The sequence below is a fragment of the Dermacentor andersoni genome, chromosome 11 (genome assembly GCF_023375885.2).
Source record: "Dermacentor andersoni chromosome 11, qqDerAnde1_hic_scaffold, whole genome shotgun sequence".
In the NCBI taxonomy this organism is placed as follows: domain Eukaryota; kingdom Metazoa; phylum Arthropoda; class Arachnida; order Ixodida; family Ixodidae; genus Dermacentor; species Dermacentor andersoni.
The window spans coordinates 94,186,918-94,213,980 of record NC_092824.1 but is presented as its reverse complement, the minus strand read 5'-3'; the positions used below and the strand labels follow the sequence as shown (position 1 = coordinate 94,213,980).

The 27,063-nt window shown below is 48.9% G+C and overlaps 2 protein-coding genes across 3 annotated transcripts in view; one reads left to right on the top strand and one right to left on the bottom strand.

Annotated features, from left to right (window-relative positions):
- Positions 1–1,869, top strand: part of LOC126539083 (inactive selenide, water dikinase-like protein) — an 8,184-nt gene extending 6,315 nt beyond the window's left edge. For both annotated transcript variants that reach the window (XM_050185798.3, XM_072285531.1), the window contains exon 8: positions 1,153–1,869. In XM_050185798.3, coding sequence (XP_050041755.2) covers positions 1,153–1,337 — 185 coding nt within the window. In that variant the 3' untranslated portion in view covers positions 1,338–1,869. The remainder of the gene's footprint in view (positions 1–1,152) is intronic.
- LOC126538963 (chitinase-3-like protein 1) lies at positions 1,444–27,063 on the bottom strand. The gene is made up of 10 exons (XM_055075115.2): positions 26,939–27,063; positions 18,767–19,022; positions 16,976–17,138; positions 12,205–12,411; positions 10,491–10,738; positions 8,930–9,024; positions 8,227–8,314; positions 6,570–6,755; positions 4,144–4,272; positions 1,444–3,205 (listed from the first exon to the last, which is right to left on the bottom strand). Exons 1-10 carry the CDS (start codon positions 27,061–27,063, stop codon positions 2,945–2,947), a joined length of 1,758 nt encoding a protein of 585 aa, XP_054931090.2. The 3' UTR covers positions 1,444–2,944.

The following is a 27,063-nucleotide window of genomic DNA, read 5'->3' as shown; positions in this document are numbered from 1 at the left end:
AAGTAGGAGTGGCGGCACACCATGTCGGCTGCCACCGTATTGTCCTTACAGTTGTAAGAAATTAGTGAATGAATAAACCATTTACTTAATCAGAATGGCTTTTTCGCAAGTTGGGAAAGGGGTGGCCAGAGCATAAAGAAAAATAAATAGTGGAGGGATAGGTCACTCAGAACATGAGATGGGGGGAAGGGGGGGGGAGGGTTATTACCAGCCATGCAGTGTTAATTTATTCATAGGATGTGTGTCTCTAACAAGTTCATAGAGGGTTGCAATGAAAATTGCTGAATCTAAACCACTGGGGTAAAATGAAAATGTTTTGTTGTGTGATAACTACGGATTGCACAAAACGAAAGCTGCATGAACAGCTCTCTCAGCTTCCTGAGAAACGTTGTGCCGTAAAAAGAGGCTTTCTGTGCAACATCGGTTTCCCACTGCGAAAAGTGTCAAGCATGGCCATGCTAGTGGGAAAACATGCATGGCATGTTACTGTTGGCAGAACACACATTGCCAAAACTAGTGAGCAGCATCGTTTTCATGCTGCCCAGAAAATGGGTCCTGGATATATATGTTACAGCTTCCCTTGTGGCACTGTCCACGTAGACCAAGGAAAAGCAGCCTATTCAGTCATGCAGGCATGTAAGTGCTGCATAGAACTAGCAACCTACCCTTGCTCTGCGAGAAATCGTCGTAAGGCTCAGTGAGCAGAATGTGTGAGTACCAAAGCTATCATGTAACTGCAATTGGGATGAGAGATGTCAGCCAGTGTGAAAATGCGAACATTGGTGCATTTTCATGCAAGCAGCTCTCTGTGTATGCCTTGATGGCAGTGTGGCATACTGCTACAGTGAACAGATGCAACACAAACCTTTTTTAAACCCTGTCAAGGTAATGTTGATGTCGCCAGGTTTGGCATTTCGAGACCAAATTCAGATAACTAAAGTTTTTCTCGACCTTTGTAGTACATCCTAAGTGTCATCCTTTCATGTGCAAGAAATGTGTGCTAGTGTTTATGTGTGTCAGTACTCCTTTAAGGGCACTTTGTCATTGACTAATCAGTCTCCCATGCCACCAGTGCTTTGTTCTTGTCTCCATCGATAGCAGTCTTGATACATGTCATGTCATTGTTGGATGTTTTCATGTTCCCATACCCAGGTGGACTACTTATGTGCCTACCAAAAGAGAATGCTCAAGCGTACTGTGCAGAAATCGAGCAGCTCGAGGGTTATTCAGCTTGGATCATCGGCGATGTCGTTGAAGGGGAACGAGTGGCAAGGCTGACGGACTCTCTACGTGTAGTTGAAGTGCCTTCAGCTGACAAAGAATCTAATTTGTGGTAGCACTGACTTAGTGGGTAATGGGGATTGGTAAGCATTATCAGAGCATTAGGTGTTCAGAGGGCCTGGAGACAAATATCCGATGTGCTGAGCTTTCGAAGATGCAGTCAGTGGCGCATAGCAGCAGACTTGGTGAAGCTTACGGCATTTAGTATAAAATTGCATAATGCCACTAAACAAGCTGTGACAGTTTTAATACTACAGAGCATCAGTATGAAAGCTAGCTAAAGCTTTTGGCAAGCATTGTTTTTCATTAAATGCAAATGTTGTTTTTGATAGATGCACAGTTAACTTCTATACTAGTTCATTGTGATTTATGTAGAACATTTCTTGTTTTGTGTTGCGGTGATAGAGGTTTTGTTCAAGAAGGAAACAGTGGCTGTTCCCAAGAGAGACCTTTATGAATCTACACCCGTCAAATAATGTAGGCGGTGTGGAGGATGGCTCGTCTCCAATGGGCATCTCCCACAGCCTGTTGTTACTTGTTCAACCACTTGTCATGCACTGTGAATAAAATATTTTTACAGGTTTCTTGGTTTTCTTTGCATTGTGATTGTGCAGTCGGCTGACAGACATGACCGAATATCCAGGTTACCAGCAGCACAACTCCAGCAGTGGTGCTGGGAAGAGGCCATCTAATATTTTCCGCATACGGTACCACAAAACTCGTTCTAGTTCAAGGCCAGTACCAAGTATGTTCCTTGTAAATGGCAAATTGACCTGATTTGGTAAAGACAATGAAAAGCCCAACAAGTAATAGTGCCCTTGCACAAACTTTTGATGAACACCAGCAGTAGCTGTAATGGCTACAGTGTGAGTAGTGTTCTATGTGCATTAACAGTAAAGGTATATATTCGACCTTGAGTAATAAAGGGGATTACCCACGAAAGATTGCGGAACCAAATACCATTTTGTACATAGCATGCAAAGCTGTGGAGGCCGGCAAGATTTCTTGCAGTAGCTGCATTTGCACTGCAATTATGTGACATTGTTCTTTATTTCGGTTTGGTAATGAAAAAAACAATTTTATCCTTAAAAACAAACTGTTATATGGTTGCTAAATTGTTGTTTTAGATTCTTTTGATCTTCGTTTTCCTTATCGGGTTTTTCATTTGCAGCCCATCACGGCAGCCTCGCGCATAGGCTCACACGAGTATGTGCTACCATGCAACTTCATCACGAAACCCACAGATATACGCGTATTTTAATTACTGAGTTTCTTGCGTAGTCCGTAGCTTCCACAGCATTAGTTTAGTGTCGCTGCTTGTTTGCTTATGTCAATCGCTGCTTACTTACATGTTCCAAGCTCATGACGAGCTGTTTCAGAGCATTCTGCAAATAAAAACAGTTTCATGGATACGTCGGGCATCGTATTCATCTGCTGTCTTGTCATGACAATGAGAAACTGCTCCAAAATGCCGCTTTAAGCTATCCCTTGCCAATGCGGCGACAGCTTTGGATTGAAACAAATAGTTTGTGCAGCATAAGTCGTAGTACGCCATAGGTTCGTTTTAATTCATGCACATTCTTCGCACGTGTTTTCTTGCCCGGAAGCACTCGCAATAAACGTGGGCGATTTCCCGGCAGCCCCGCGCTTGGAGGCGTTAGGCTTAGCGACGTCCGCCAGGTGTAGCGGACGTCAGACGTTCCCCACGGTCCCCTTGCTGTGCCCCGGCGACGCGAGTGGTCGCCGCCTGCGGAGGCAGGCTGAGGTTGGCCGACAGCCGCTTGAGTGGTCGGTCAAGTTCGTTGAGCGCGTTGTGCAGCTGACCGAGCAGCACATTGCGCTGACCGCAGTCGCCGTTGTAATCGTCCATGTCGACGGTCACCACGGCGATGCCGCCCATACGCATGCGCTTGGCGAACAGCACCTGCGGTGATATATCGCCGGCGCAGAAAAGGTACTTGCGCTTTGCTCTCATCAATGTATGCTCCTTCCTCCCTCTCGTCTTTGGCGAAAAAAACCTTTGTAGCAGAATTTTATCATCAGCTTTCGACAGGTTCTTGTCTTGTGGGGATTCTCGTATACGAAAGGATCATACAGGAGCATTCGTAACGGAAGCAAAAAAAGAAGAAAAGACAACAACACGACGCGCGTGGGAGCGCTTTGCACCCGTGCGAGTGACAAATGCGCTGCACCCGGCAAGTGCAGGCTGCCAATAGGAGAGGTTAAATTTTTTTTAAGCACCGGTGATATCGTAGGCAGTGCTTGCTGCGCACCTTCAAAGCTGTCCCTGCGTGCGTGCGTAACCGGCTAAATGGAGCTCACTGAAGCTGGGCTTCTCCGCAACAAGATATTTTGTGAGGAGCAGCCCACTCCACTCATTGCCTTCGATGTACAAACGACAACTTGTGTATTGGAAGCGCTTATGTGCACGTATCTATAGAACGTTACCACGACAAAGCGGTTATAAATAATAAATTGTTATGAAAATAACATATGTCCTACTCATGCACTAAGTTTGTCACTTAATTACCATGCTCTAGCTGTAAGACGATTTGATTGTAGTTGGGTAAAACGTAACTATGCAGTGACTGTCACACGTTGGTTGACTAAATTGTTGCTGTTGATTATTGCTAAATTGATTGGTTGGGGTTAATGCCGCAGTTTCTTTAGCGTGACGGGTTTGTTTACAGTGCAGAAATAGCTATAGGCACACGAGCACGTACGTGTTTGCATTCCGCCCCGATCGGAATGCTGTCGGGAAGCGAACCCACGACCTCGTTCTCAGAATCCGAGCGACCGAACTACGTCGCGGCAGCTAACGTAGCCGCCAACTTAGAGGCTATATAGCATGCAGGACCCCACCTTGTTGAGAATAGTGGCCTTGTTGTCGTATCCGATCCACTGTCCCTTGTCCCTGTTGACGGCGATCTTGCAGTCGGCTTCCTTGTCGTACAGCGAGACCCATAGGTCGGAGCTGAACTCTAGGCAGATCTGAAAAGCGTGCGTTTTATTGCGGCGGAGCGAACATCTTTTTCAACCCTGTAATGGCGAAACACAGTTCCAGATGAAGGAAAATTGGAGGAACTATATAGTACACATTTATTTCTGGCCATGGCAAGTACGTATACATTTGTACAAAATAGCAATGAAATGTTCGAGTGAGAATTACCGTATTCGTATAGTAATTACTTGATTAGTCAGTCGTATTTTTCGACTATCCCAGGCTGAATTAAACTACCTTAGCATATGAAAAACGAAACTATAGATCTTGCGCTGTTTTCCGCGAATAAATCGGCATTTTGAGGCGTTAAAATCGGTGTAGCGTACACGTGATACATTGGACATTACAGGACCAACCTTGAAACGTCGCCAGTTACGAAACTTTCGACACGATCGACTCGCGCACTGCTGTACAGTACGGTAAGAGCGCTATTGCATTCCGTAGCGCATTTTGGAGACAGGAATTTCTCAACTGGAGCTAGTCACAGGGATATCTGCTAAATGGGACGTTATCCTAATTATACGGTCAGACTTCAATTACGCAATCGTACCATGTACCATAAAGTGAACAATAAAGAAGCCAACGCGCGGAACTTTTTTGACACACTGAACTTTGTTATTTGTGCTGCAGTGATTGCTCACGTCTTCGAATTATCCAGTTCACGAGACATTACTTCGATATGTATCGCCGGGCGCTTTAAAAAGAAAAAAAAAAAAACGTTCCAACCGCATCTGCATGCGAACCGTAAAACTGAGGAGCCGACACAGGCGGGCTTCTCCGTAAAAGATCTCATATTGCGGCGAGGCCACCTACAAGTTATCGGAGGTATTCGTATAACGTGCTTATCATTCTTTTTTTTCTTTTTTTGCAAGTTCAGCACGTGAATATGAACAGGTTCTGCGGCTCGCCTCAAGTACCATACACAGATTATGCCGACTGCAACGCCATGGAGTCTAATATCGGCTTCACCTACGTTGACATCCGTACAGCCTTGGACAAGGGAGCGTCTGGGAACAGGTACAGCCTTTGACAAAAGCCGCAAGTTTTCTAGGAGCGAGAATGTTGCAGAGTCCTGGGCCGCGATTTTTGTATCGATGCGTTTTCCGATGCTATTCGCGCTTCGACAGTGGTCATAGCGAAGCTCCGCCCGCGTTATCAATGGAATCAGCCTGCTGCAAACGATGGATGATAACAGTGACACTGAATCGAGCGGACGGCATCGCTGCAAAATTGCGTCCGTGGAACTCTCTGGTTCTATAAAGATATATATATATATATATATATATATATATATATATATATATATATATATATATATATATATATATATATATATATATAGGGTAAATGTTTGTCTGACCAAACTGACCAAACCGAGTAGACACGCTGTCAGAAAACACGGCAACGTCATCTGGGGCGGAAAGTTGAGGGTTGCGTCGTCGCCAACGTCGACTGGACAGGTGCTCTCGACCTGCCACTGGAACATACTTGCTCAGTGAAGACCCGAGAACATTGCCTCCAGAACTGTCACTAATTAACCTACCACTGGATTTAGCCATTATTCCGGCTATATGCTTCACAAGGAAAATAATATAATTCAGTGGCGCTTTTTCATCGATTACCCAAGGAATTAAAACTTGGAGGACAAGGAACACACTTGGAAGGCAGCCAAGGACCGCCCAGCGAGCGGTGGAACGGCCGGAGAGGTGAAAGGCGTGGCGTAAATATACGGGAAGAGCGCAGGCAGTACGAGTTTAGAGATCGAAACTGGAGTAGCTGATGTCGAGATTAAAAAGTGGAGTTTGAACTCGCAAAACAGTTAACTGTTGGCCTAGAGAAGCAGAGCGAAAAAAAAATTGCACACAAAACAGACAACGACGTAGGGAAGCGAACACATCACGAGCGTTCGAGTTGTGTTATCTTCTCTACATCTGTCGGTTTTTTCTTTATCTGCGCTTTTTCTTTTGTTCACGTGAATCAACGCCAACTTACTCAGTTCACTCTTATTACCAGAGTTGGCGTCACGGTAAGAGGATCACAGCCGGCAGAGGATTAAGCAAAGTGACGAGACCAATACATTTGAAGCTATAGCATCGAGGACACTGTCGGTCGACGCACGAAGCTTGTAAACGGGCATCGACAGGAGAGTCCTCCAGTCTATGCCCGAACAGCACCTGCAGCACCTGGTTCTTTGCAGCGGGCATTAGAATAAGTTGACGATGGTCGTCAAAATCACGATCAATTCGGCCACGTCCACGAAGATGAGAAGAAAGCCATGGGTACGCACCTCGAAATAGGCGAGTAGGCCCCGCTCGTCGGTGAACGGTCCCGGAGGCGCGGGACCCCGGACGGCGGCGTGCAGTTCGTACCGCGCGCTATTCCGCAGCCGGTAGGCGTAACCGAACAGCGGCAACGCCAGGGCCACCCGTTGTCGCGAGCGTAGCTCTCCCAGAAACGCCTCGCACGCCTCCACCTGCACAACGCGCCGATATGGGTAGGACGAGATTACAGTGCAGCGTAAACGTATGCTAGCCGTAGCGCAGAAGTAGACCGGAGGATCGGAGTTACAGACGAGCGGAGAAACAGGGCTGGTGGCGACCTGTTTTTGACGATGTGGTCCAACCGTATGCGTGTTAGAAACATTCTTGTATCGCACTGTCCGCTTCGAAAAAAAAAAGAAGACGGTACGAATTAGATCTTCGCAACGATTATGCCGCCGTCAAATGGCTTTAACACCATGGAGAGTGGAATGCAGTCATGCGTTTAAACACAGTGTACAGACGTCGTCATTATACTAACGTAACGTCTAGGCGTATCACGGTGCGGCGCGTTGGTACGTTCATTGCTATCACTGATGTCAACCTAGAGGAACGGACACAGCGCAGCAAACTCCTTTTTGGAAGTATAAATGCTTGTCCCGCATATGAAACCATTTTCGACAATTTTCGGACATCCTTATGGAAGTATTCAGTCGCCCACTCTTTGTGTCTGCAGAGCTTTAGATCGGTGCGCTGCGATGCGAAGAAATCGATATCTGTGTGCACTACATGCTGGCGGGTTTGAGAGACAATGTCTGTGACCAGCGGGAACCACAAAGTCGCCCGGGCGACGCTGCATTCCGCCCGGTAGTTTGAACCTATGTAGCATCAGCTCAGTTATTACTCTATCTTTGCTCTGCAGCCGAGGGCTCAGGCGCTCTAGACGGAATTCGTGGAGACGACCGCACGTTCACACTGTGCGCATGACTCACGGGGAAGTGAAAGAATTCTCGGATATGAAGTTAGAAACTAAAGAAACGTAAATGCACGAAAATGGCCACGTGCGCAAACGTTCACACACTTTGGCGTATACCGAAGCGTCCACGCGCTGCGCCTTCTAGTAAGAAGGAAAAAAAAAAGCACAGAAGAAAGACGCCAGAACGCGTCCCAGAATGTCGACATGCTGCGACGTGCGTATACTCCCGTCTCACAAACTCTATGTGCAATGTGCGAGGAGCGCAGAAGGGCTCGTCCATTGTCAGCCACCACCATGTCCCCTCAGTGCGGGACGCCCGATGAATATAGAGTGGCCGCTGAAAGATCACAGGCACACAAAGGGGCAAGCCCTCAACCTTGCTCCGAAGCACGCAGGTAGCGCTTCTGATTGGCTGAATAGTACTCGTAGCTATGGTTACGTCTGCGCAGTGTCGGGGAGGTGGAGCAAAGTTCTCATTCTCGTCTGTTCGGGTCAATGTCTGCAGTGATTGGCGTTAACTGTGTGTGAATGCGCTGTCGCTGCTTCTGCGCTGCGTTTGCGCTGACGCGTCTGCGCATGCGTCAAGCATCAAGCATGCGTCTGCGCTGAGCGCGGCAGACGCATAGTTGATGCATGCGCGCGTGAGGCGCGTACGTGTAGCGGCTTCATTACAGTGGACGGATCGAGCGACTATGGTTTTCGCCACGTACCAGGTCTTCCTTGAATATGATCGGCGGTACGGCGGTCTTGGGGGCCTCCTCCTTGGAGTACGCGTGCACGATCAGCAGGTCGCTCAAGCTGCGAAGGAAGGAAGCTATGCGGTAGAAGCAGAAACTACATGCAGCGTACTTGCAATTAACGAATCTGCGGTGAAGCGCGCCAGGGCAAATCGGAGGGACTCGGAGTGTTTTAGGATAAACTCGACCGTTGCGACAGACGGAACGTTGTTGACCAGATGCGTGTTCAATGTGTCCTGGCCCACCGAGAAAGATGCCGATCCAAAGCCTCTCCTTATACATCTTCCAGAATTCCCCTGCATATAACTAGATTACAACCACACGCAACTAGATATGATCCTATCTGCGTTATCTCTACACACAACAGCCCCGCAGTGCCATTTTCTTTCCAGGTTAATCTTAAGGAACTACGGCGAAAGCATGCACGCTCAAGGGAGGTAACTTCAAATGTTCATCACGTGCCTCGTGCGGAAATGCGAAGTACTCGGGATATTCCGGGATGCGTACCGTCCTAAGGAGGAGACATCGTTTTGAGGACTGGGTTGGACCACGGGCTTAGCGTCAAAGCAACACTTTACTGGCTACAGAAGATTCGCGTGCGCTGGAGATTTCGGAAGCCATGGTGAAAGGTATGAGATGTGTGCGCGGTGTCAACGGCACCAGTGTGAGTGCGTACCCGTGCAGCGCTTCCACGTCGTACGAAGGCCCCCACTTCATGTGGACGCTGACTAGGGTCAGCATGCGGACCTTCTTCATCGCGATACGTATCGCCTGCACAGAGAAGACAAAAGACCTCAGGTGAATGACTAAATAAAAAAAAGAAGAAGAAAACGAAACTATGCATCCAAGAGACCCCCCCGCCCCCTAGAAGACTTATGCAACTCTTAGCCCGTACCAAAAATAGAGCCAGCTGTTAGAGCAACCTGCATGGCGCGACACCCTCGAGTCATCGCCATCTCTGCGACGATAATGGCAGCGGCAGCATGACGAGGACGACACGATTACCTTCTCTTCTTGTTCTCCTATTGTTCAAAGCTTCTCGACAGTTTGAACAGAGGTCACACGCCGCGTAATGCCATGGCGCGCGAGACAGAAATTCGCCTAATGAGAACATAACAGCCGACTATCTTAAAAGAAAAGGTTACTTGACTTTAGTATAAAGACAAAATATGTCTTGTTTAGTAGAATGTCGATGTAGTGCTATCACCTCTTTCATCCAGAAGAAATCATACACGTCGTTAAGAGAACCGAAGGACGGTAGTATCGATTATAAAATAAACGGGTTAGCTGAAGCTACAATTCTGAGTAAGTGGAGAAAGTGAAGGTTCGACAAGGCATGCGATGCGTAGAAGACAACCGGTGGTCTACTACCGCTTATCTGCTCAGAATCTTTCACTTGAATAATCTGCTTGTTTTCGGCTGGTTGAATAGCTATGCAGCACGTACGCTGGTTAATGTCATGAAAAGCGATTGCATAGGGACAAAATAGAAGTGATGAGATAATACGTGCGAACAAACAAACAAAGCAAGAGGCAAAAACAATATTTACAAAAAGTGATTTAGCTGCGTTCTTTACGTACCGTAACAAGATACGAAACCATGGAACCTAGCTATTCCCTGCACTTCCACGGCCGTATGCGGGAAGCACAAGTTCTGCATAATGGAGCCTCTATTCCTTGCACTGGGGCTGCAGTCAGAGCTTATCTCTGTGCCACACCATGGTGCCACACAATGAGTTCGGTCCAGGACCGATGGATGGTTGCTATGATCGAACGTCCCTGCTGAGACGGAGCGGCGGCTTGTGCCACCAAGCTCCATTTTTCTTATTTTGCCGAATGTCTTACCTATCTTATTTTTTTTTAACGGACAATAAATTTCCACACACTTTCTGACTCATCATTGAGAACCCTACATTTCTGCCACCAAATCTCCAACCGCCTTTTACTAATCTCTATTTGTTTCCCTTTCCGGCGATAAACTGTCCCCCCCCCCCCTTATCCCTGGACCCCAATGCTTCAAGGAAGTCAGCGGAACCTAAACCGACAGCCCGGGAGACATCTTCACATTCTAACAAAACCCATATGTCAACGCCACCTGTAATGATGATCATGATGATGATGATTTACTGTCTCGAAGTCAGCGCCACCTGCCGCCGGAGAAGCGCGGTAACGAGGCACCCTACGTTCGGCCGCAGTCACCACGCCATGTACATTCTGGCGCGTTATACGCGCACGCACCCTGACGAAGTCCACGTAGACGGGCTTGAGGTCGACCGGCAGCCGGTCCCAGTCGATCTCGACGCCGTCGAAGTTGAACTCGGACAGCCAGTGGCCCACGCGTTCAGCGAGCTGCGAGCGCCTGGACGGCGCCTCCGCGCCGACGGTCAGGTTGTGCACCCCGGATCCCTCCAGCCGCAGGGTGAGCACGAGCTTCAGCTGCGGGTGGCTCGTCTTCAACGCGTCCATGTCGCGCACCGACTTGAGCCCTGCGACGTACGTCTGCTGTTGCACGCCTTCAAGGCAGAAAGCTGGGCTAGTTGGTGTGTCATCATTCATCAAAACACTAGCGCAAATAACAGGGACACAGACAGAGAAGACGGCAGGACGACAGACAGACTCGTCCTGTCGTCTTCTCTGTCTGTGTCCCTGTCATTTGCGCTAGTCTTTTGATGAATGTTGCACGCCGCCCCCAAGTTCTGGCTGAATCTCCGCATTCTATGCGCTCATGGCGCACACATATACGCAAGCGACGTCTGCCAAATCTCGAGCTGTCCAGCCGCCCTCGCCATGAGAAGAAGCTTGGCAAGCAACAGAACGGGCGAAAATTAAAGGCGGGTGCCGACGTCAACCTGAAGTTCTACCAGGTCACCGTGACGTCATCAATCTATTACAGCGCCAGACTTGGGTCCAGCTAATTACCAGTGAAGAAGGACTACATTGCGTTCGAAAAGAAATCAAACACTCAACCTATCAAGTTTCTACAACTACTGCTGCCCCAAAACGCACAAAAGAAACTGCCGCACTGCACAGACTTTCAACGTGTCTCACACATCGCGAATTGTGCGGTACGAAAACGCTCCGATAGATCTAGCGGCGGCGGGCCGCTACGGCAATGAGTCCGGCTTCTTCCGCCGTTGCTGCGCTCAATATTGATGACGTCGACAAGTACGTCACACCCTTCTGGCGTTTCTATTGCTCAGGCGCTGCATACCGTTAGCGCTATTGCGAATAGTTGAAACCAAGTCCGAACTCCGTCGCGGCCGCCGCCGCCAGATCGTGATTTCTGCGACAGCGCATGCGCGACCGGAACAAAAACTCACCAAAATATCTGCGGCGGTTGCCACCGGATTCGCAAGCAATTCCGTGCGCGATAGCACGGCAAGGTAAAACGCTACGGAAAAGCAAATATAATACTTTTCAAATACCTCAGATGCACATTAACGCTTACGCATTTTCCTTCTTCCCAAGAACCATTAAATAATGGAATGAATTACCGGTGTTAACGCGAGAAAGCACCAGTGCAGAACAATTTGAGAAAAACGTAAAGCTACATTGAAATATGCATGCACGTGTACGAGCTCACCGCTTTTTCTTTTTGTGTGTGTGTGTGTGTGTGTGAGAGAGAGAGAGAGAGAGAGAGAGAGAGAGAGAGAGAGCTCGTTTGTTAACACTGCTTTTATAGTCTTGTATTATTGATCGGCGTATGTGCAGAATATTTCGCTTATATATCTTTTTCGTTCACTTATGTTCGCCTATTCATGTACTGCCTTATTCATGTACTGTACTAATTGCCGAAATACTGCTATTGACCTGTTTTGTGTGTGTGTGTGTGTGCTAGATGTATTATTGGAATATTCATGTATTGTACACTAAGTGTTGAAGTGCTGCTTTTGACCCCACCCTCGGCTGACAGGCCAACTGTATGAGTAAATAAAAAAAGCTGCACGCGCACCGGTGTCGTCCTCGGGGAACCGCAGCTGCTCTCCGTCGGGGCTCAGCTGGGCGGTCATGTAGACGAGGTGGGTGCAGCAGTGGGCGCACAGCTTTCCCAGGTCGTAGTCCTTGGGTGCCGCCCGCAGCAGGCTGGAGGAGTTCCAGTAGCACACAACCGACGTGCGGCCGCTGCCGGTCGCGCTGACCGCTGCAGACCAGCCCGAGTCTGCGACGAACAACAGCGAGCGAGTGTTATCAAAAGACGCGCTCGCCTCTTTTTTTTTTTTTTTGCCAGTATGGGCTTGTGAGCGACACCAGCACACCTGCGGATTCATCGGGCGTAAGTTGCGAAAGTATACGCGCCACTGAACACGTCGCTATAGAATACCGAATGATTCATCCAGAGGTAAATGGGCAGCTGGCCTGGCCTGCCCGAAGTCTAGGGTTTGAAGAACACCGGGGAAAACATAAAGGGTTCTGGAAGGGAGATCAGGAAAGGTGACCGTAAGATTGGTGACGTGAAGGAAGGGAAGACACACAATGAAGAGCACGGTATACTTGATACTAGTTTAGCTTATCGCATATAGAAGTCATTCGATGATCCGTTACCGCGAGCCAGTGGATATCGTGGGCCAGAAGAGACGTGGAGGGACGGAAAGCACGACTTTCACGACACCTGCAACAATCCTATTTTAATGTTGATGCTCGTATAATCCACCCTAATAATGGGAGTCAAGAAAGAGCTTTAGAGTCAAGGCACATTTGAGACTTAATTGACGCAATTTGTGCGGTGACCGTTGCCCTTGATTGTTAAGAATCCATCATGCCATCAGTGTGATTTCTTTTGAGATTCCTTTGTGTTTTTTCTTTTACTACAGTGTCAATGTTGAAGGCTCGGTTTAACGTGCTACACCTTCGTGACAGTCAGGTATCTTATACTTACGGTCGTCGAGATCATCTGAAACAGAGGATGGAGAACATCAACGAGCCAGAACTCGAAATGCGCACTTCGTATTTTCGGCTTGCGCCATCCATCTAGAACTAGAGTTTAATTCTTTCGTTGAGGGCTTGGTGCTCGAATATGCATTGGAGCGCCAGCACAAAGAGAAAAAAAAAGTTATACGTCTACGTTCATGTCATCTTCCTGCATACATCTGAGCTGCGCTGCATGATATTCAAGAAATGACATCTTTCAGAACATTCCATTTTGTTCGAGAAGGTGGCCTCGATAACGAGATTTAGTAACAGCCTACGCGCCATCGCAAGGTAACGTTCTTGCGGCCTAGATGCAAACCACCGATTTCGTCTGCTAAGCTGTACTACTGGTGGCCTAGCCATATGCACGTGCAGCTGAAATACGCGCCGACAGACGGCGGTAGCGTCGCATGTGTTTGCATCATTTTCGGTGCGATGCAGTGCGGAACTGTAGCGTGACAAATAGGTTCATACAGAGCAAACGTTGTGTGTGAGTAAAGTAAGCAAGGCCGGAGATTTTCCTTCGTAAGAACTACTTTTCACTGGCCGTTTACCGTCACTGTTAATAGCATATGTTCGATATCATAAATTGATTATAGTTTAGCCTCTGGTGGCAAGAGAAATTTTGCGAATACGGGCACATGTTTCGGCACAGCGTCTATTGCGGGCTCCGAACTGCTACGCAGATAATTCGGTGGTGCAGAAATATCAACAGCCTCGAAGATTTCTGCGACTAAAATAACGCGCATAAATCTCAGAGTGAGCTCTGCGCATGCGCGCTGGTAACCGCGAGTTTGCGCAAGGCACCTTACTGGTTGCCGTAACGATACCAAAGACTCCGTCCGCTTTCACGCCTATGAAGAATGAATACTTGCAAGCTTATACGCTCAGCCAACAGGAATAAGATATAAAGCGCGACCGTAGCTAGGATTTCAAGAGTAGAAAAACCGTTTTTCGCCTTTGTGTTGCAGCGATACATTGCAACAGGAGGAAAACAGCGATGACGCACTAGGGAAAAAAACAAGTTTTGACCTTCCCGTATTGACGTATTACCGCTTACGCAACGCCACGTGACACGTAGACGCGGCCGCAGCTTCGGTAGCGACATCTAGCGATGCTTTTTTAATCACAACGCACTTTAAATACATTTTTTTGTTTTGTTGCATGAACGTTCTCCTTGAGGGGTAGAAACCACTGTACACGTTAATGATTATGCTGCTGCTGACGCTTTTACGCCATAGACACAAGCTAAGTAAAACACAGTCGGTCGGTGTAGCAATATTTATATCCGTGGTCTGACAGAACTCGGAGAACACGTCATCGCAAGATGGCACCACCAGCGTGCCTGTTCGCGTCTACGCCTACGGTATTACCATTTGCGATCACAGGCCCTGGCGTGTTCGTACAGGTAATACCAATACATGCCACCTATACATATGTGGGTGAAGCGTGCCCGTATAAGTAATGCATATACGCACACGCTAAACATCTCTTTACTTCGCCGATTCAATGTGACATAACTATTTTCTATGGGCGTGCAGATAGCGATTTTTGAGATCGAATACGAATCGAGTAGTGCCAGAAGCGAATCGAATATCGAATAGTTTTCGCATAATAAATAGCCGTTATCACAATTGTTATAGAACAATATTCAGATCCCAGTATTGTTAAAATGAGCAAGTTTCGGTCATTACATGGTACGTTATGAAGTGTTAATTAAAAGCAAACATGGAGCATTAGGAGCAAACAACTAGTTTTTTCGCTTGTACACCGCTCTTCAGAGAGTGCGAATAATCGCCGTAGAGTAGGGTTGCGCAAATATTCGAAACTTTCGAATTACGAATCGAATAGTCACTGTTCATAAATGCGAATATGTTTTCGAATAGGTACTTCTTGAATATTTCGAAACGTCAAGTGCGCCCAAATAAACATGAAATTGGAGCAAAAGTACGGTAAATTTTCACCCCCGCGGGCATAGTATATATAGACACAACTTGCGTAATGGAGGAGGCTTTGTCACTTAGGTAGCCATACTTTACAGGCTGTACAACAACCATTCGCACTATCTGAAAAGCCCTGTGTATGCGAAGGAACTACTTGCCTGCTCCTGCTTCATCTGTGCTTTTAATAAACAACTCTTCATAACGTACTATGCAATGACAGAAACTTGCTAACTTTAAGAATACTGGGGTGTGAACACCGTTTTGTATAATTGTTATAACGGCTGTTCATTATTCGATAGCTATTCGAAAACAATTCGATTCGATTCACTTCTGGCGCTATTCGATTCGTATACAATTCGGTCTCAAAAATCACTATTCGCACGCCCCTACTGTACAGCCTGTAAAGTACGGCTACCTAAAAACGTTAAAAAAAAAAAAAACTCGTGGTATTTACGAATAGTGCCTCTTGGATTCGTTATTCGAAAGTTTCGAACAATCGCATGCCCCTACTGTTTTCTATCAGAGTGCGCTTTCGAACAGGTCGCGGGCGTACCCGATGGATGCGTGTGGTCGTGGTCGGCTCCACCTGGACAGTGAGGCAAATGCGCAATACCACATTGAAGTGCTGAGTCAGCGGATGACCCGAGGAGCCTCAAGCGCTGCGACAAATTCATACGTGCTTACCAACTGTCTCGAGGCGGTGTTCCTCGCCAGCTGCCATTAGGAACACAAGGAGCAATAATAATTAAAAACTAATCATTTCATCAGAGCACAGCAAATTTGATGAGTCATTGCTCACATGCTAGCTCCATATCTCTCGTGCAAATTTTGCATGCCCGTATTTCTACATTCTACAGCACCGAATGACAACCCGTAGTTTATTTAGTTAATCATAATCTCGTGGCAAAAATAACTCACAAAGGGTGCAGTTTTCACCTCAGTGAAGTTGGATACAAACAGCCATTCATTTTACAGCTGTCGAAGGGCTCAAGACAGATTTTCTAATTTTAAGAAACGACCACAGGGCTGGCCTCATAGATAGGAGGCGTTGGCTGAACGGCCAGTACAGCTGATATCTCCATTTAGTCTTTTGAAATACAGTAACGTAAGAGTACACCTAAAACGGTGTCTAAGGCGTGCGCACAGTATCTTCTTAATTTATTCGCATAGTTTCGGTTTTCTGGCGACCTAGCGCAGACGACATCCGCGGTCTCGTTGACCCTCGTGCAAAGCGTAAAATTCTTGCGCGACGTGTGCATCCCGCGAGACATCTTTAGTTAGTCTTTACACCACATCTCGTGAATTCTCTACAGACGCATGTGCGCTACATCATCAGGCCATCGAGTTATTTCACTGCACTATGAATGCCACGTGGAGGTGTTCACGGTGCGGTGCAGCGACCTGGATTTACTATACTGTGCATCCCGTCTCTCGCGGACTCTCACGTGATATCTCGGTGATAACAGTGTATGCCAAGTCTCTCCATGCTGTCGATTTTTCCATCTTCGTCGGATCTTATTGGTTTACAGCGTAGCTGCAAATACGCACTCTTTGAGACAGCCTCGGAAAGCAAACACGCTGGAATTGATATGGCAAAAAAATTTGACGCTGTCCAAAACAGCAGCCCAGAATTCCTTTTCCCGATGCTTTGTGAAATTCCGTCACGCGTCTCGCAAAAGTCTCGCGGGACGTCTTAATTGTGACGTCTCGCGTGTACTGCGTTTCCATATGCACATACGCCCGCCGCGCGCGCGTTTTCGAAAGCGCGACATATCGCTGGAGACTAGATGTCTACGCGATGCAAAAAAACACACACACACACACGCGAGACATAACCTACGGGATACACGAAAACACACGATAACGACGTACGAATGTTGACGACGAAGAAGCCGACCACGCCTATGAGAACGGAGACAGTTACGAAGGCACCAGCCAGTGAGGACAGCACCCACGTGAAGCCTGGGGCGCTCGAGGAAGACTCGCCAGGCGGGGGTCGGTCACCGAAACCCGCCTCGACGACGCGGGGGAGAGCCTGCCGAAATGAAAGAGACGTAGACATCGACAGGTGCTCGCTGCGTCTGAGCAATTAAAAAAGAAAGACATTCACTCCAGTGACCTTTTGATTCGCTCCACTGGTTTACTACGAACACCAGTTTAAAGATTTCTCTGAAACTGTCTGAGTGGCCTAACGAGGGACGCCGTAGTGGAGGTCCTTGGATTAATTCTGATCACGCGAGGTTATTTAACACGCACCTAAATTTAATAAGCTTACGATCGTTTTGCATTGCACCCGTGTCGGAATGCGGCCGCTGCTGTATGCTCAGCAGCACAACGTCATAATATAACAGCATCCGAGATCAGACGCCACGCGCGACGCCTGATCTCGGAGGATTCATGTCGCGGAGAAGTTTGCTCTAGAGAAACGAGATGGCGCTTTCGGCGGCGCGCCGCACGTTGCCTCAGCGAAAGCGCACGAATACGAAACCATTATCTCTTCTGCCCTGCTTCTGTGCGATCAGCTGCCGGAAATGCAACTGGGTTTTCGCTAACGCACTGTGCTCCATTTATGCTACAACATATGCAGCGGTGGAGTGAAGATGTGTGCAGTAGTCGGCAGCAAAAATTGTGACTGGCATATTAAGCAATGCAATGAATCTGTGTGTTCAAATTCACGGACCGCCGCTACACAAGGACTTCCTGTGTTGCCGGCTCTTTGCGATGCACGGCTTTCCTCGAGGATGAAAAAAATCACTCATCCGCTAGCGTTGTAGCGCTAACCACCAAGGAAAGCACTTCAGCCCTGGAACAGCTGCACGAGTGAGTACCGCTCGTTATACGGTGACAAAAGGAGTAGCGCCGCTTCTTGGCATATTGTGAATTTCTCGCACGTTATCCACACATCCACCCCAATTCACACACAAACTTACGCCCACTTTATCACCATTCTGTCAAGAATAAGTGAACGGGCGCACACTTGAATCAATGCGCCAAAGCATGGGTGACGGCGACTACACCGACAGCACTAATGTTTGAAGCTAAACGCATTGTAACGGTACACACAGTAAGCAGGTGAGCGATAATACGTATTTGATACAAACTATTACAACGTACACAACAGTTACGTTACGAGCCTTGATCCAGCTAGAACAAGTCCATCGCAACTGAGCAGATCCGTGAACGATCAGACCGAAAATAAGCAATCAGATAGTGACCGCTCGGAGAATTTTATTGAGCCAGAAACGTGACAAGCCGCTGCTTAAACGTATTTGTTAAATAAATAACGAAGAGCTAAGCACACTGATAATGCTTCAACTCATAAACGGAAAGTTAGGATAGATTAGAATACATTTTTAGCGCCGCTTTTATTACAACTACGCTGCTCGCGCCGTTCGGACAAAGCGTAGTAAGCTCTGAAAGCGCTTACATGTTCTTTGAAGCTGTAGCCAAAGTTTCGCGTGTCGTCCACCCAGTTACCGTCTACGATATCCGCCGAAACATAGGTTTGCAGAGCCGCACCGGCATCGTGTAGATGCTTTGTAAACGCCGAGGCAACGGAGGCAGCTGAGACAAGCAATGGACGCGCTACCACGTGATCAAAGATGGCAGCGCCCACGGGGTCGCCGTGAAAAGGGTCAGTAGTTATCTAGGGCCATGACCTACCGCGTCTCGGCGTTCCTGTTGCTGCCGTAGGCGGTGGGCGATGCGCATTGCCTGCTTGCGCACCCTGCGTTGCTGCTGCTGTTGCTGCTGCTGTTGCTGCTGCTGTTGCTGCTGCTGCTGCTGCTGCTGCTGCGGGACGGGAGCGGAGGGAGAAGGCGCTGCCGTCGCTACGACGGGTGTCTCGGGGACGCCCTCGGGACCGGCCTCGTTCCCGGCCTCCTGTTCTTCGGTGACAGTGACGACGACGTCATCGTCTCTGCGAACGCGTAAGTAGAACTACATGTGTGAAACACATCTCTCCTACGGCATGGCGTCCGAGATCACCATGCCTACGGCAAGTGAGTTCTGCGGATGACCGCAATGCCGAAGAAGGTTCAGAAAAAAGGGGAAAATTGTCATTCACCCGACTGTAGCGGGAAGCAACGTTGGAGGTGTAGCTTCGAGCTACAGTTGGGTGGATGACATTTTCCCTGTTGCTTACACCTCCTACATCTTCCGTACATGTTGTATGGGGGAGGATGAGTAAAAAAAGAATGCAGATCTGTACAAACTTTTACGCAGCTGAAAGCCAATCCTTTTGTAAGCGACTGAACGATGGGCATTCGAACCTGCAACAACGTAGTGCTCATTAGAGTTATTGTATATGCTACCTAAACAGTAGCTCTAGTGCTCAGCGGCAGAACACGCCATGTACCGTGTGCCACAGCTAACGTTAGCAAATTGTTCAACGAAAAAGAATATTTCAAAAGCACGATGCAATATACAGTTATACGAACTACGGTGTTCCGTCGCCAGAGTTCTGAAAAGCGAAAACCGTAGGGCTCAATGTATTTTTTTTTATTTTTCCTTTTCTTCGTTGAACAGCTTGGCTAACGTTAGCTGGGACACCCTATACAGTTACTGCGTCGGGTATAACACACTCTAAAATTTATGAAGGACAGTCCCCAATAAATCCTACAGAGGTCTTGCAACATAACGTCTCTAGAATATCTATAGAGGTCAATAACGTGCACAGCTGGGCTGGTTGGAACATCTTGGTGGGAAGGTTACTAGCAGCACAAAACAGGACAGAGAAAGGACCAGAAGCACACAAAATCGAATGTCCAGAGGCCTGTCTATAAATTATGGTCCTTACTTTTTAAGGCGAATTCTTTGTCGAATGTAGACCGGTTTTTCCTGCAGGGCATCTGACCGTTATCGTAGGCCAATGCCAAAGGCGGTGTAGTTTAACACGGCGTCTCAAACAGTGACCTAGGACTGTGGTTGGGGCGCGCAGTTGTTATCAAACACCCAAATATCTCAATGTGACCTTCAGACCCGGCGGAGCACCCATGAGACAATGTGCAATTGCTGGACACATCCGTTCTCAGATTCTAGGCATAGCGCACTTGTGTACTTCCACAAGTGTGCATTGACGTCTAAAACAACGTACATTGCGCTTGCTCCGCCCTAACCGGTGAATCCACCAGTGAAACCAGTAATATTGTTACACACGAGGTGTTTAACGCAGAACCAGATGAATCTGGTTGATAGGCGCGGTTGTTGAAGAGCGGTCTCGCGGCAGCTTGGCCAACGTCGTTCTCTTCTTTCTTCTCGTTGTCTCCGCGGCAGGCGTGGTTCATGACAGCTTGTGACATTTCCCCGCTGGCAGACGAAGCCCGCCGGGCGAGTCAGTCATCTCGTGGGTTGTAACGCCTCAGACGCGCGACGTGCGTCACTTCAGCCTTGGCCGAGCGTCGTCCACTGCTCGTGACACGCGCAATGCGGTAGTTTACTTCGCTGAGGCGCTCCAGAATAACGTAAGGGCCGACGTAGTGGGCGAGAAACTTCTGGCACAAGCCACGCTTCCGCAACGGCGTCCAGAGCCACACAAGGTCCCCAGGATCGAAGGAAACGTGGCGGTGACGCCCGTCATAGCGGATCTTGGACCGGTCCTGCGATGCTAGGGTGCGTAGCCTAGCGAGGCGTCGCGCTTCTTCTGCTCGACATAGGATCTGATCAATTGATTCGTTGTCATGAGCGAAGTAGGGAAATATGGTGTCGAGGGTGTAGCGCGGCGGACGAGCATACAGAAGGAAAAATGGTGAGTAACCAGTGGTCTCGTGTCTCGCGGTATTGAAGGCATAGGTAATGAAAGGCAAGATACTGTCCCAATTCTTGTGTGCTGAATCGACGTACATGGATAGCATGTTGGCAAGCGTTCTGTTTGTGCGCTCGACCAGACCATTAGTTTGTGGATGGTAGGGCGTAGAATGGCGGAAGCTACATGAACACAGACGAAGGGTTTCTTCAACCACGTCCGCGGTAAACTGTCGCCCACGATCGCTGATTACTATGCGAGGAGGTCCATGTCGGAGTATAACGTTAGCCAGCAAGAAGATAGAAACTTCTGTAGCTGTGGCCGATGGCAATGCGGCGGTCTCACAATAGCGGGTCAGGTGATCTACGCAAACGATAACCCAACGATTACCCTTGGAGGATCGCGGGAAAGGGCCCAGAAGATCTATACCAACTTGCTCAAAGGGGACGCTAGAAGGGGGAACTGGTTGAAGCAGGCCATGTGGCGCTTGTGGCGGACGCTTGTAGCGCTGGCATTGAGAGCAGCTGGCGACGTACCGTTCGATATCTTTCCGCATCTTAGGCCAGTAAAAACGTTCTTGAGCCCGGTAGAGTGTACGTGTGGAACCAAGATGACCGGAAGTTGGGTCATCGTGCATGGCGTGTAATACTTGGTGGCGAAGGTTCTTGGGGACAACTAAAAGGTAGCGTGCACCGGTGGTCGAGTAGCTCTTCTTATACAGCGCGCCACCATCACGTAGGCGAAAGCGACTGCCTGCAGGTGACTCCTGTGCTGCCGCGAAGAGCGGTTGTAAGCTCTCGTCCTTGTGCTGCTCGGATATGACGGTACGCATATCCGGAAATTCCTGGGACACAAAAGCGATGTATTCATCAAAATTGTCCGCATCACATTCAGTTGTTTGAAGTGGCATCCGAGAGAGACAATCAGCGTCAGCATGTCGCCGGCCACTTTTGTAGCAAATAACGAAATCGTATTCCTGTAGACGGAGGGCCCAGCGCGCTAGTCGTCCTGAGGGATCCCGCAGATTCACAAGCCAGCATAGCGAATGATAATCTGTTATCACAGTGAAGGGGTGCCCATAGAGATACGAACGAAACCGTTGCACGGCGAAGATGACCGCCAGACACTCTTGTTCGGTGACTGTGTAGTTGCGCTCGGAGCGGCTCAAGGACCGGCTAGCGTAAGAGATCACGTGCTCACTGTCGTCAACACGCTGAACTAGCACAGCACCGATGCCTACGCCACTGGCATCGGTGTGAATTTCAGTTGGTGATGAAGGATCAAAGTGCCGAAGAATTGGTTGGGATGTCAACAGGAACTTGAGCTGGCGAAACGATGAGTCGCAATCTGCAGTCCACTCAAAGGGAACGCCTTTTTGGAGAAGGCGTGTAAGGGGATGAGCCATGTCAGCAAACCGGGGAATGAATCGGCGAAAATAGGAGCACAAGCCCAAGAAACTTCTTAACTGCTTGATAGAGTTGGGTACTCTAAATGCTTCTACGGCCGCAGTCTTTTGTGGATCTGGTCGGATGCCTTCTTTAGCGACGAGATGGCCTAGCACAAGAGTTTGTCGTTCCCCAAAACGGCATTTTTTTGAATTGAGCACGAGGCCCGCTTTCTCCAAGCAGTTCAAGACCAAATCCAAACGTTTGTTGTGCTCACTAAACGTTCGCCCGAAGATCACAACGTCGTCTAAGTAGCACATGCAAACTTCCCATTTTAAGCCGCGTAATATCGTGTCCATGAACCTTTCGAACGTTGCAGGTGCGTTACACAACCCGAAAGGCATCACGTTAAACTCGAATAGTCCGTCGGGTGTTACAAATGCTGTCTTTTCTCTGTCGTCCTTGTGTATAGGAATTTGCCAGTAACCTGACCGTAAATCGATTGAGGAAAAGTAAGATGCCGCAAAGAGACAGTCGATGGCGTCGTCAATTCGTGGGAGCGGATATACATCTTTCTTAGTGACGGCGTTTAGGCGACGGTAATCAACACAGAACCGCCACGTACCGTCTTTCTTCTTCACCAATATCACGGGTGCTGCCCAAGGACTAGATGATTCTCGAATGACGCCTTTGCATAGCATTTCTTGGACCTGATCACTGATTATCTTGCGTTCTGACGGAGATACACGATAGGGTTTTTGTCGGATTGGCTGGGCGGCTCCTGTGTTGATGCGGTGACGAGTTCTGGACGCAGGAATTGATGGCGGGCCCTCGTGCTGCGCAAAGTCGAATACCGAGGTATGTTTCGTAAGCAGGGCCATCAAAACTCGACGCTCGTGATCGCTGAGTGACTTGTCAATCATGGAAAGTATCTTCGAGCTCCCGGGGCTCGAGACACTGGTTGCTCCTCCATCGGGGAGCTCTGTAAGTACTGCCACCGATACGGGCGAGTCTTCCTGAAACGTGGCAATCTTTAGGCCTTGAGGTAGCACTGCCGCTTCAGTGGAACAGTTTAGCGCCCACAGCCCCGCGCATCCATTGGTCACTGAGACTACGCAGTGCGGAACTAACACGTTTTTCTTGAGGCAGTTCCGATGTACAGGTTCCACTGCAGCGTCGAACGAGATAGGAGCCGGAGATGAACAGGCGACGGCAACACGCATCGCGGATAAGGCGGGCACAACTGTATCCTCAGACACGCACAGCACACTCTCCGGGCAAGCTTCACCTTCAAAGAGCACAGGTGAAACACTGGTGTCGACACTGAGTTCTCCCGTCCGGCAGTCAACATTCGCACCACACAATTGCAAAAAGTCAATCCCCAGAATCACGTCATGCGAGGAGCGAGGAAGAACAGTAAACTCTGCATTAAAAACTTCCCCACCCAATGACACATCCACGTTACACACACCAACCGGGTATAATGATTCACCACTGACTCCACGGAAACTTGTGCACTGGTCCCAACGAAACATAACCTTGCGTCCCAGAAGGCCTTTAAACCCCACACTCATGACCGAGACAGTTGCTCCCGTGTCGACTAAAGCCATTGTAGAGACCCCATCAATCAGTACATGAACCTTATTCCTTAGCATGAAAATAGTTGGAGGCAGTTGAGTCGGCAGCACACATTTTCCAGCGACCTCACCTCCATCGGCCGCGCTGGCTAGTTTCCCGGCGGGGGCGACACGAAACGGCGCCGAGGCGATGGTGACGTGAATCGCGGCCGAGGGGATGGTGATCGGGAGGCTCGGAAGGCTGGTGGTGGCGTCAGAGTACGGTCGGAGGCAGGGGAGCGGTAGCGGTTCCGGGTTCTTTCTTCTCCAAGGTAGGTCTCCTGGGCGCTGCATCGGTCCTCTCGAAAGTGGCTTCCTGAAGTGGAGTCTCCTGGCCACTGAGTGCGCAGTGTACGACCGCTAGACCGCATAGTGGGCGCTGACGATCCGTAGTTCGATGCTCGGCGTCGGCTACAGTACCTAGCTATATGGCCAGGCATGCCGCAGCAGTAACACACTGGCGAAGGGCGAAGTTCAGAATGCGGGTTGAAGTATTCTGCCGAAGACATCGGTTGAGGGTAACGAGGCTCTTCCCCTTGAAAGTCGTAGGTAGCGGCGAGTCTTCGTGGACGAAAGTTGCGTGGGCGTGGATCAAAACGTTGAGGGGGCGAATCATTGCGTGGTGGTTCGGTCGTAATGTAATGCGGTTCGTCTCTGGAGCCGTTAAGATCCGCGACGTTCACCGAGTGGTTCCAAGTAGCCGAAGGGGGTTCCCAAAGAGTGTCTCGGAAAACGGAGGAGCTGTAACGTGGCGCCGCATAACGTGCCTGTTCGTCATGTCGCTGTAGCTCCTCGCGGACTATCTGGCGGATGGCGGACGATAGGTCTGGGAGCGGAGGACTCGTGTCAACACTTGCTACAGTTGTTACATTGGCCAGCCGTCCAAACTTTGGTGTAATTCGGCGAGTCTTCAGCGCCTCGAACGTACGGCAGTGCCGTATCAGTTCTGATACAGTGTGCAAGTTCTCTTTACCAATGAGGAAGTTGTACACGTCTTCCGCTATTCCTTTTACCACGTGTCCCACTTTATCTTCCTCTGTCATGTGAGGGTTCACGGTTCGGCACAGCTTCAAAATTTCTTCGATATAGGTAGTGCAAGTCTCGCCGGGTACCTGAGCTCTCTGGGCTAATGTGAGTTCCGCACGTTTCCTCTTTGCGTCCGAGTCACCGAAACACTTTTTGATCTCCTCAACGAAGCGTGTCCATGTAGTTAGCATGTCCGCGTGGTTGTCATACCATACCAGCGCCGTGCCGGCCAAGAAGAAAACAACGTTCCTAAGCTGACTGGCAGCATTCCAGTTATTGTATTGGCTTACCCTTTCGTAATGGGTTAGCCACTCATCCACATCTTCCTCTGCCTTCGCCGAGAACGTGCGTGGCTCTCGGTAGTGCTGGATAGGGACTGGGCTTGCCGAGGCACTGCTGGTGAGGGTATTTTGCTCTGTAGCCATGATTGAGCGCGACGGCGAAAGTCCGGCGAGGCGACGGCTTCGGCGTAGCTCTAGTGCTGGTGGTTCCGTTGTAAGTCGTGGGAGGTACCCCGCACAGCTCCACCAAATGTTACACACGAGGTGTTTAACGCAGAACCAGATGAATCTGGTTGATAGGCGCGGTTGTTGAAGAGCGGTCTCGCGGCAGCTTGGCCAACGTCGTTCTCTTCTTTCTTCTCGTTGTCTCCGCGGCAGGCGTGGTTCATGACAGCTTGTGACAATATGTCACCGATCATGACGCGGTCGAAACCATAATCAATGAACTGATGGACTTCGAATAAATATGCCAATTGATGTACATATGTATAACTGTGGATAATCTAACAATGCAAATTGCACATGATCATCATCTCTTACAATGCAATGTAATATAATAATTTGATATATGGTATAATAAGCCTGCGGTGTACCTCTCGCTTTAGAACATTACCGCAGTTCGGAAGTGCCCTTTTACGACTAAACAACAATGCTTCGCATCACGTAGCGTCCAATTGGAGTTGTCAGCCAAATATTTATCGGCTTTTGCGCATAGCCTTTTAAGCAAACAAGTTGTTTGAAAGTGTGTGTGCGTATGTGCGTGGGGCAGTATACCAAATTAAGACCTCTTAACAACTTTTGTTTATATATAGTTTTGCATGTATAGTCTCTCTATATACATATCCTTGTAATTTTACAAAAACGTTTGGAGTGAAGAAAACAACCACACATATGAAGAGTCACGGCACGAGCGCCATGCCCGGCAGTTTGCTTCGCGTTAAACTTGTGAAAAAAAAAATGTCCGTCAACAATCTCAAAAGGTTCCCCTCAAACACATTCAGTCTACTTTTTATAGACTAAAGGATAAGTCTGCCAGGGAGCAAAGCTGGCTTGTGGATCGTAAACTTAAGAGCATTTTCTTGAAGCAGTGCGCACATTCTGCACTGCAGTGCCGATATCATAGCTGTTGAGGAGTCTTAGTGCGAAGAAAAAACGTACACAAAGGAAGGTGAAATGAACAGTAGGGCTACTATTAGCACCTTATTAACAAAAAGGATCCATACACACATATTCAGCTTATGAGCACGCGCACAATACATATACAAATCCACACACTGACGCGCGCAAATCAGAGGCAGATTCTCAAGGAGCATGCAGTACAACAGGCGGCTCACTCATGCAACGTTCTCTGTGTGCGTGTCAACTATAACAGTCTGTGTGCGTCTTTTCGTGAGCCAAGTAACATCACCAGTCGTGCAAGACCAATTATAGGCCACCAACTAATCCTGCCTCAGAAGCTACAGGTTTACACGAACTCGACAGAGGCGGGTCGAGGCGAGTCGAGTCGGGTTGTCGGGCCGAAAACCGGTCGTTGGGTTCACTTAAACGCTATAGCAGATCGGCACGAGCGAGCGTCCAGGTGACTGGTGTCAACCCACCTACAAGAAGTGGGTTGACTCGTCCAACCAGCTTGACAAGATGCACGTAAACCAAGTCGAGTCGGGCTGGGTCATCTCGACTTCTCAATCGACCCGTTCGCGTCGAGTTCGTGCAAACGAAACTATAGTATAGAACAGGCGCAAGCTGTGCGATTGAAGCGGATGTGGTTGGATGGTTGCCTATACCTGCGACGTTGCCCTCGGCGCTCCGTAGGCGGCGGTTGGGTGGCGACGACCGGCGACCGGGTCTTGCGGACGTCGGTGCTGCGGGCGGTGCGGCCTCCGCGGACGCTCACTCTTGGCTCCGTCAT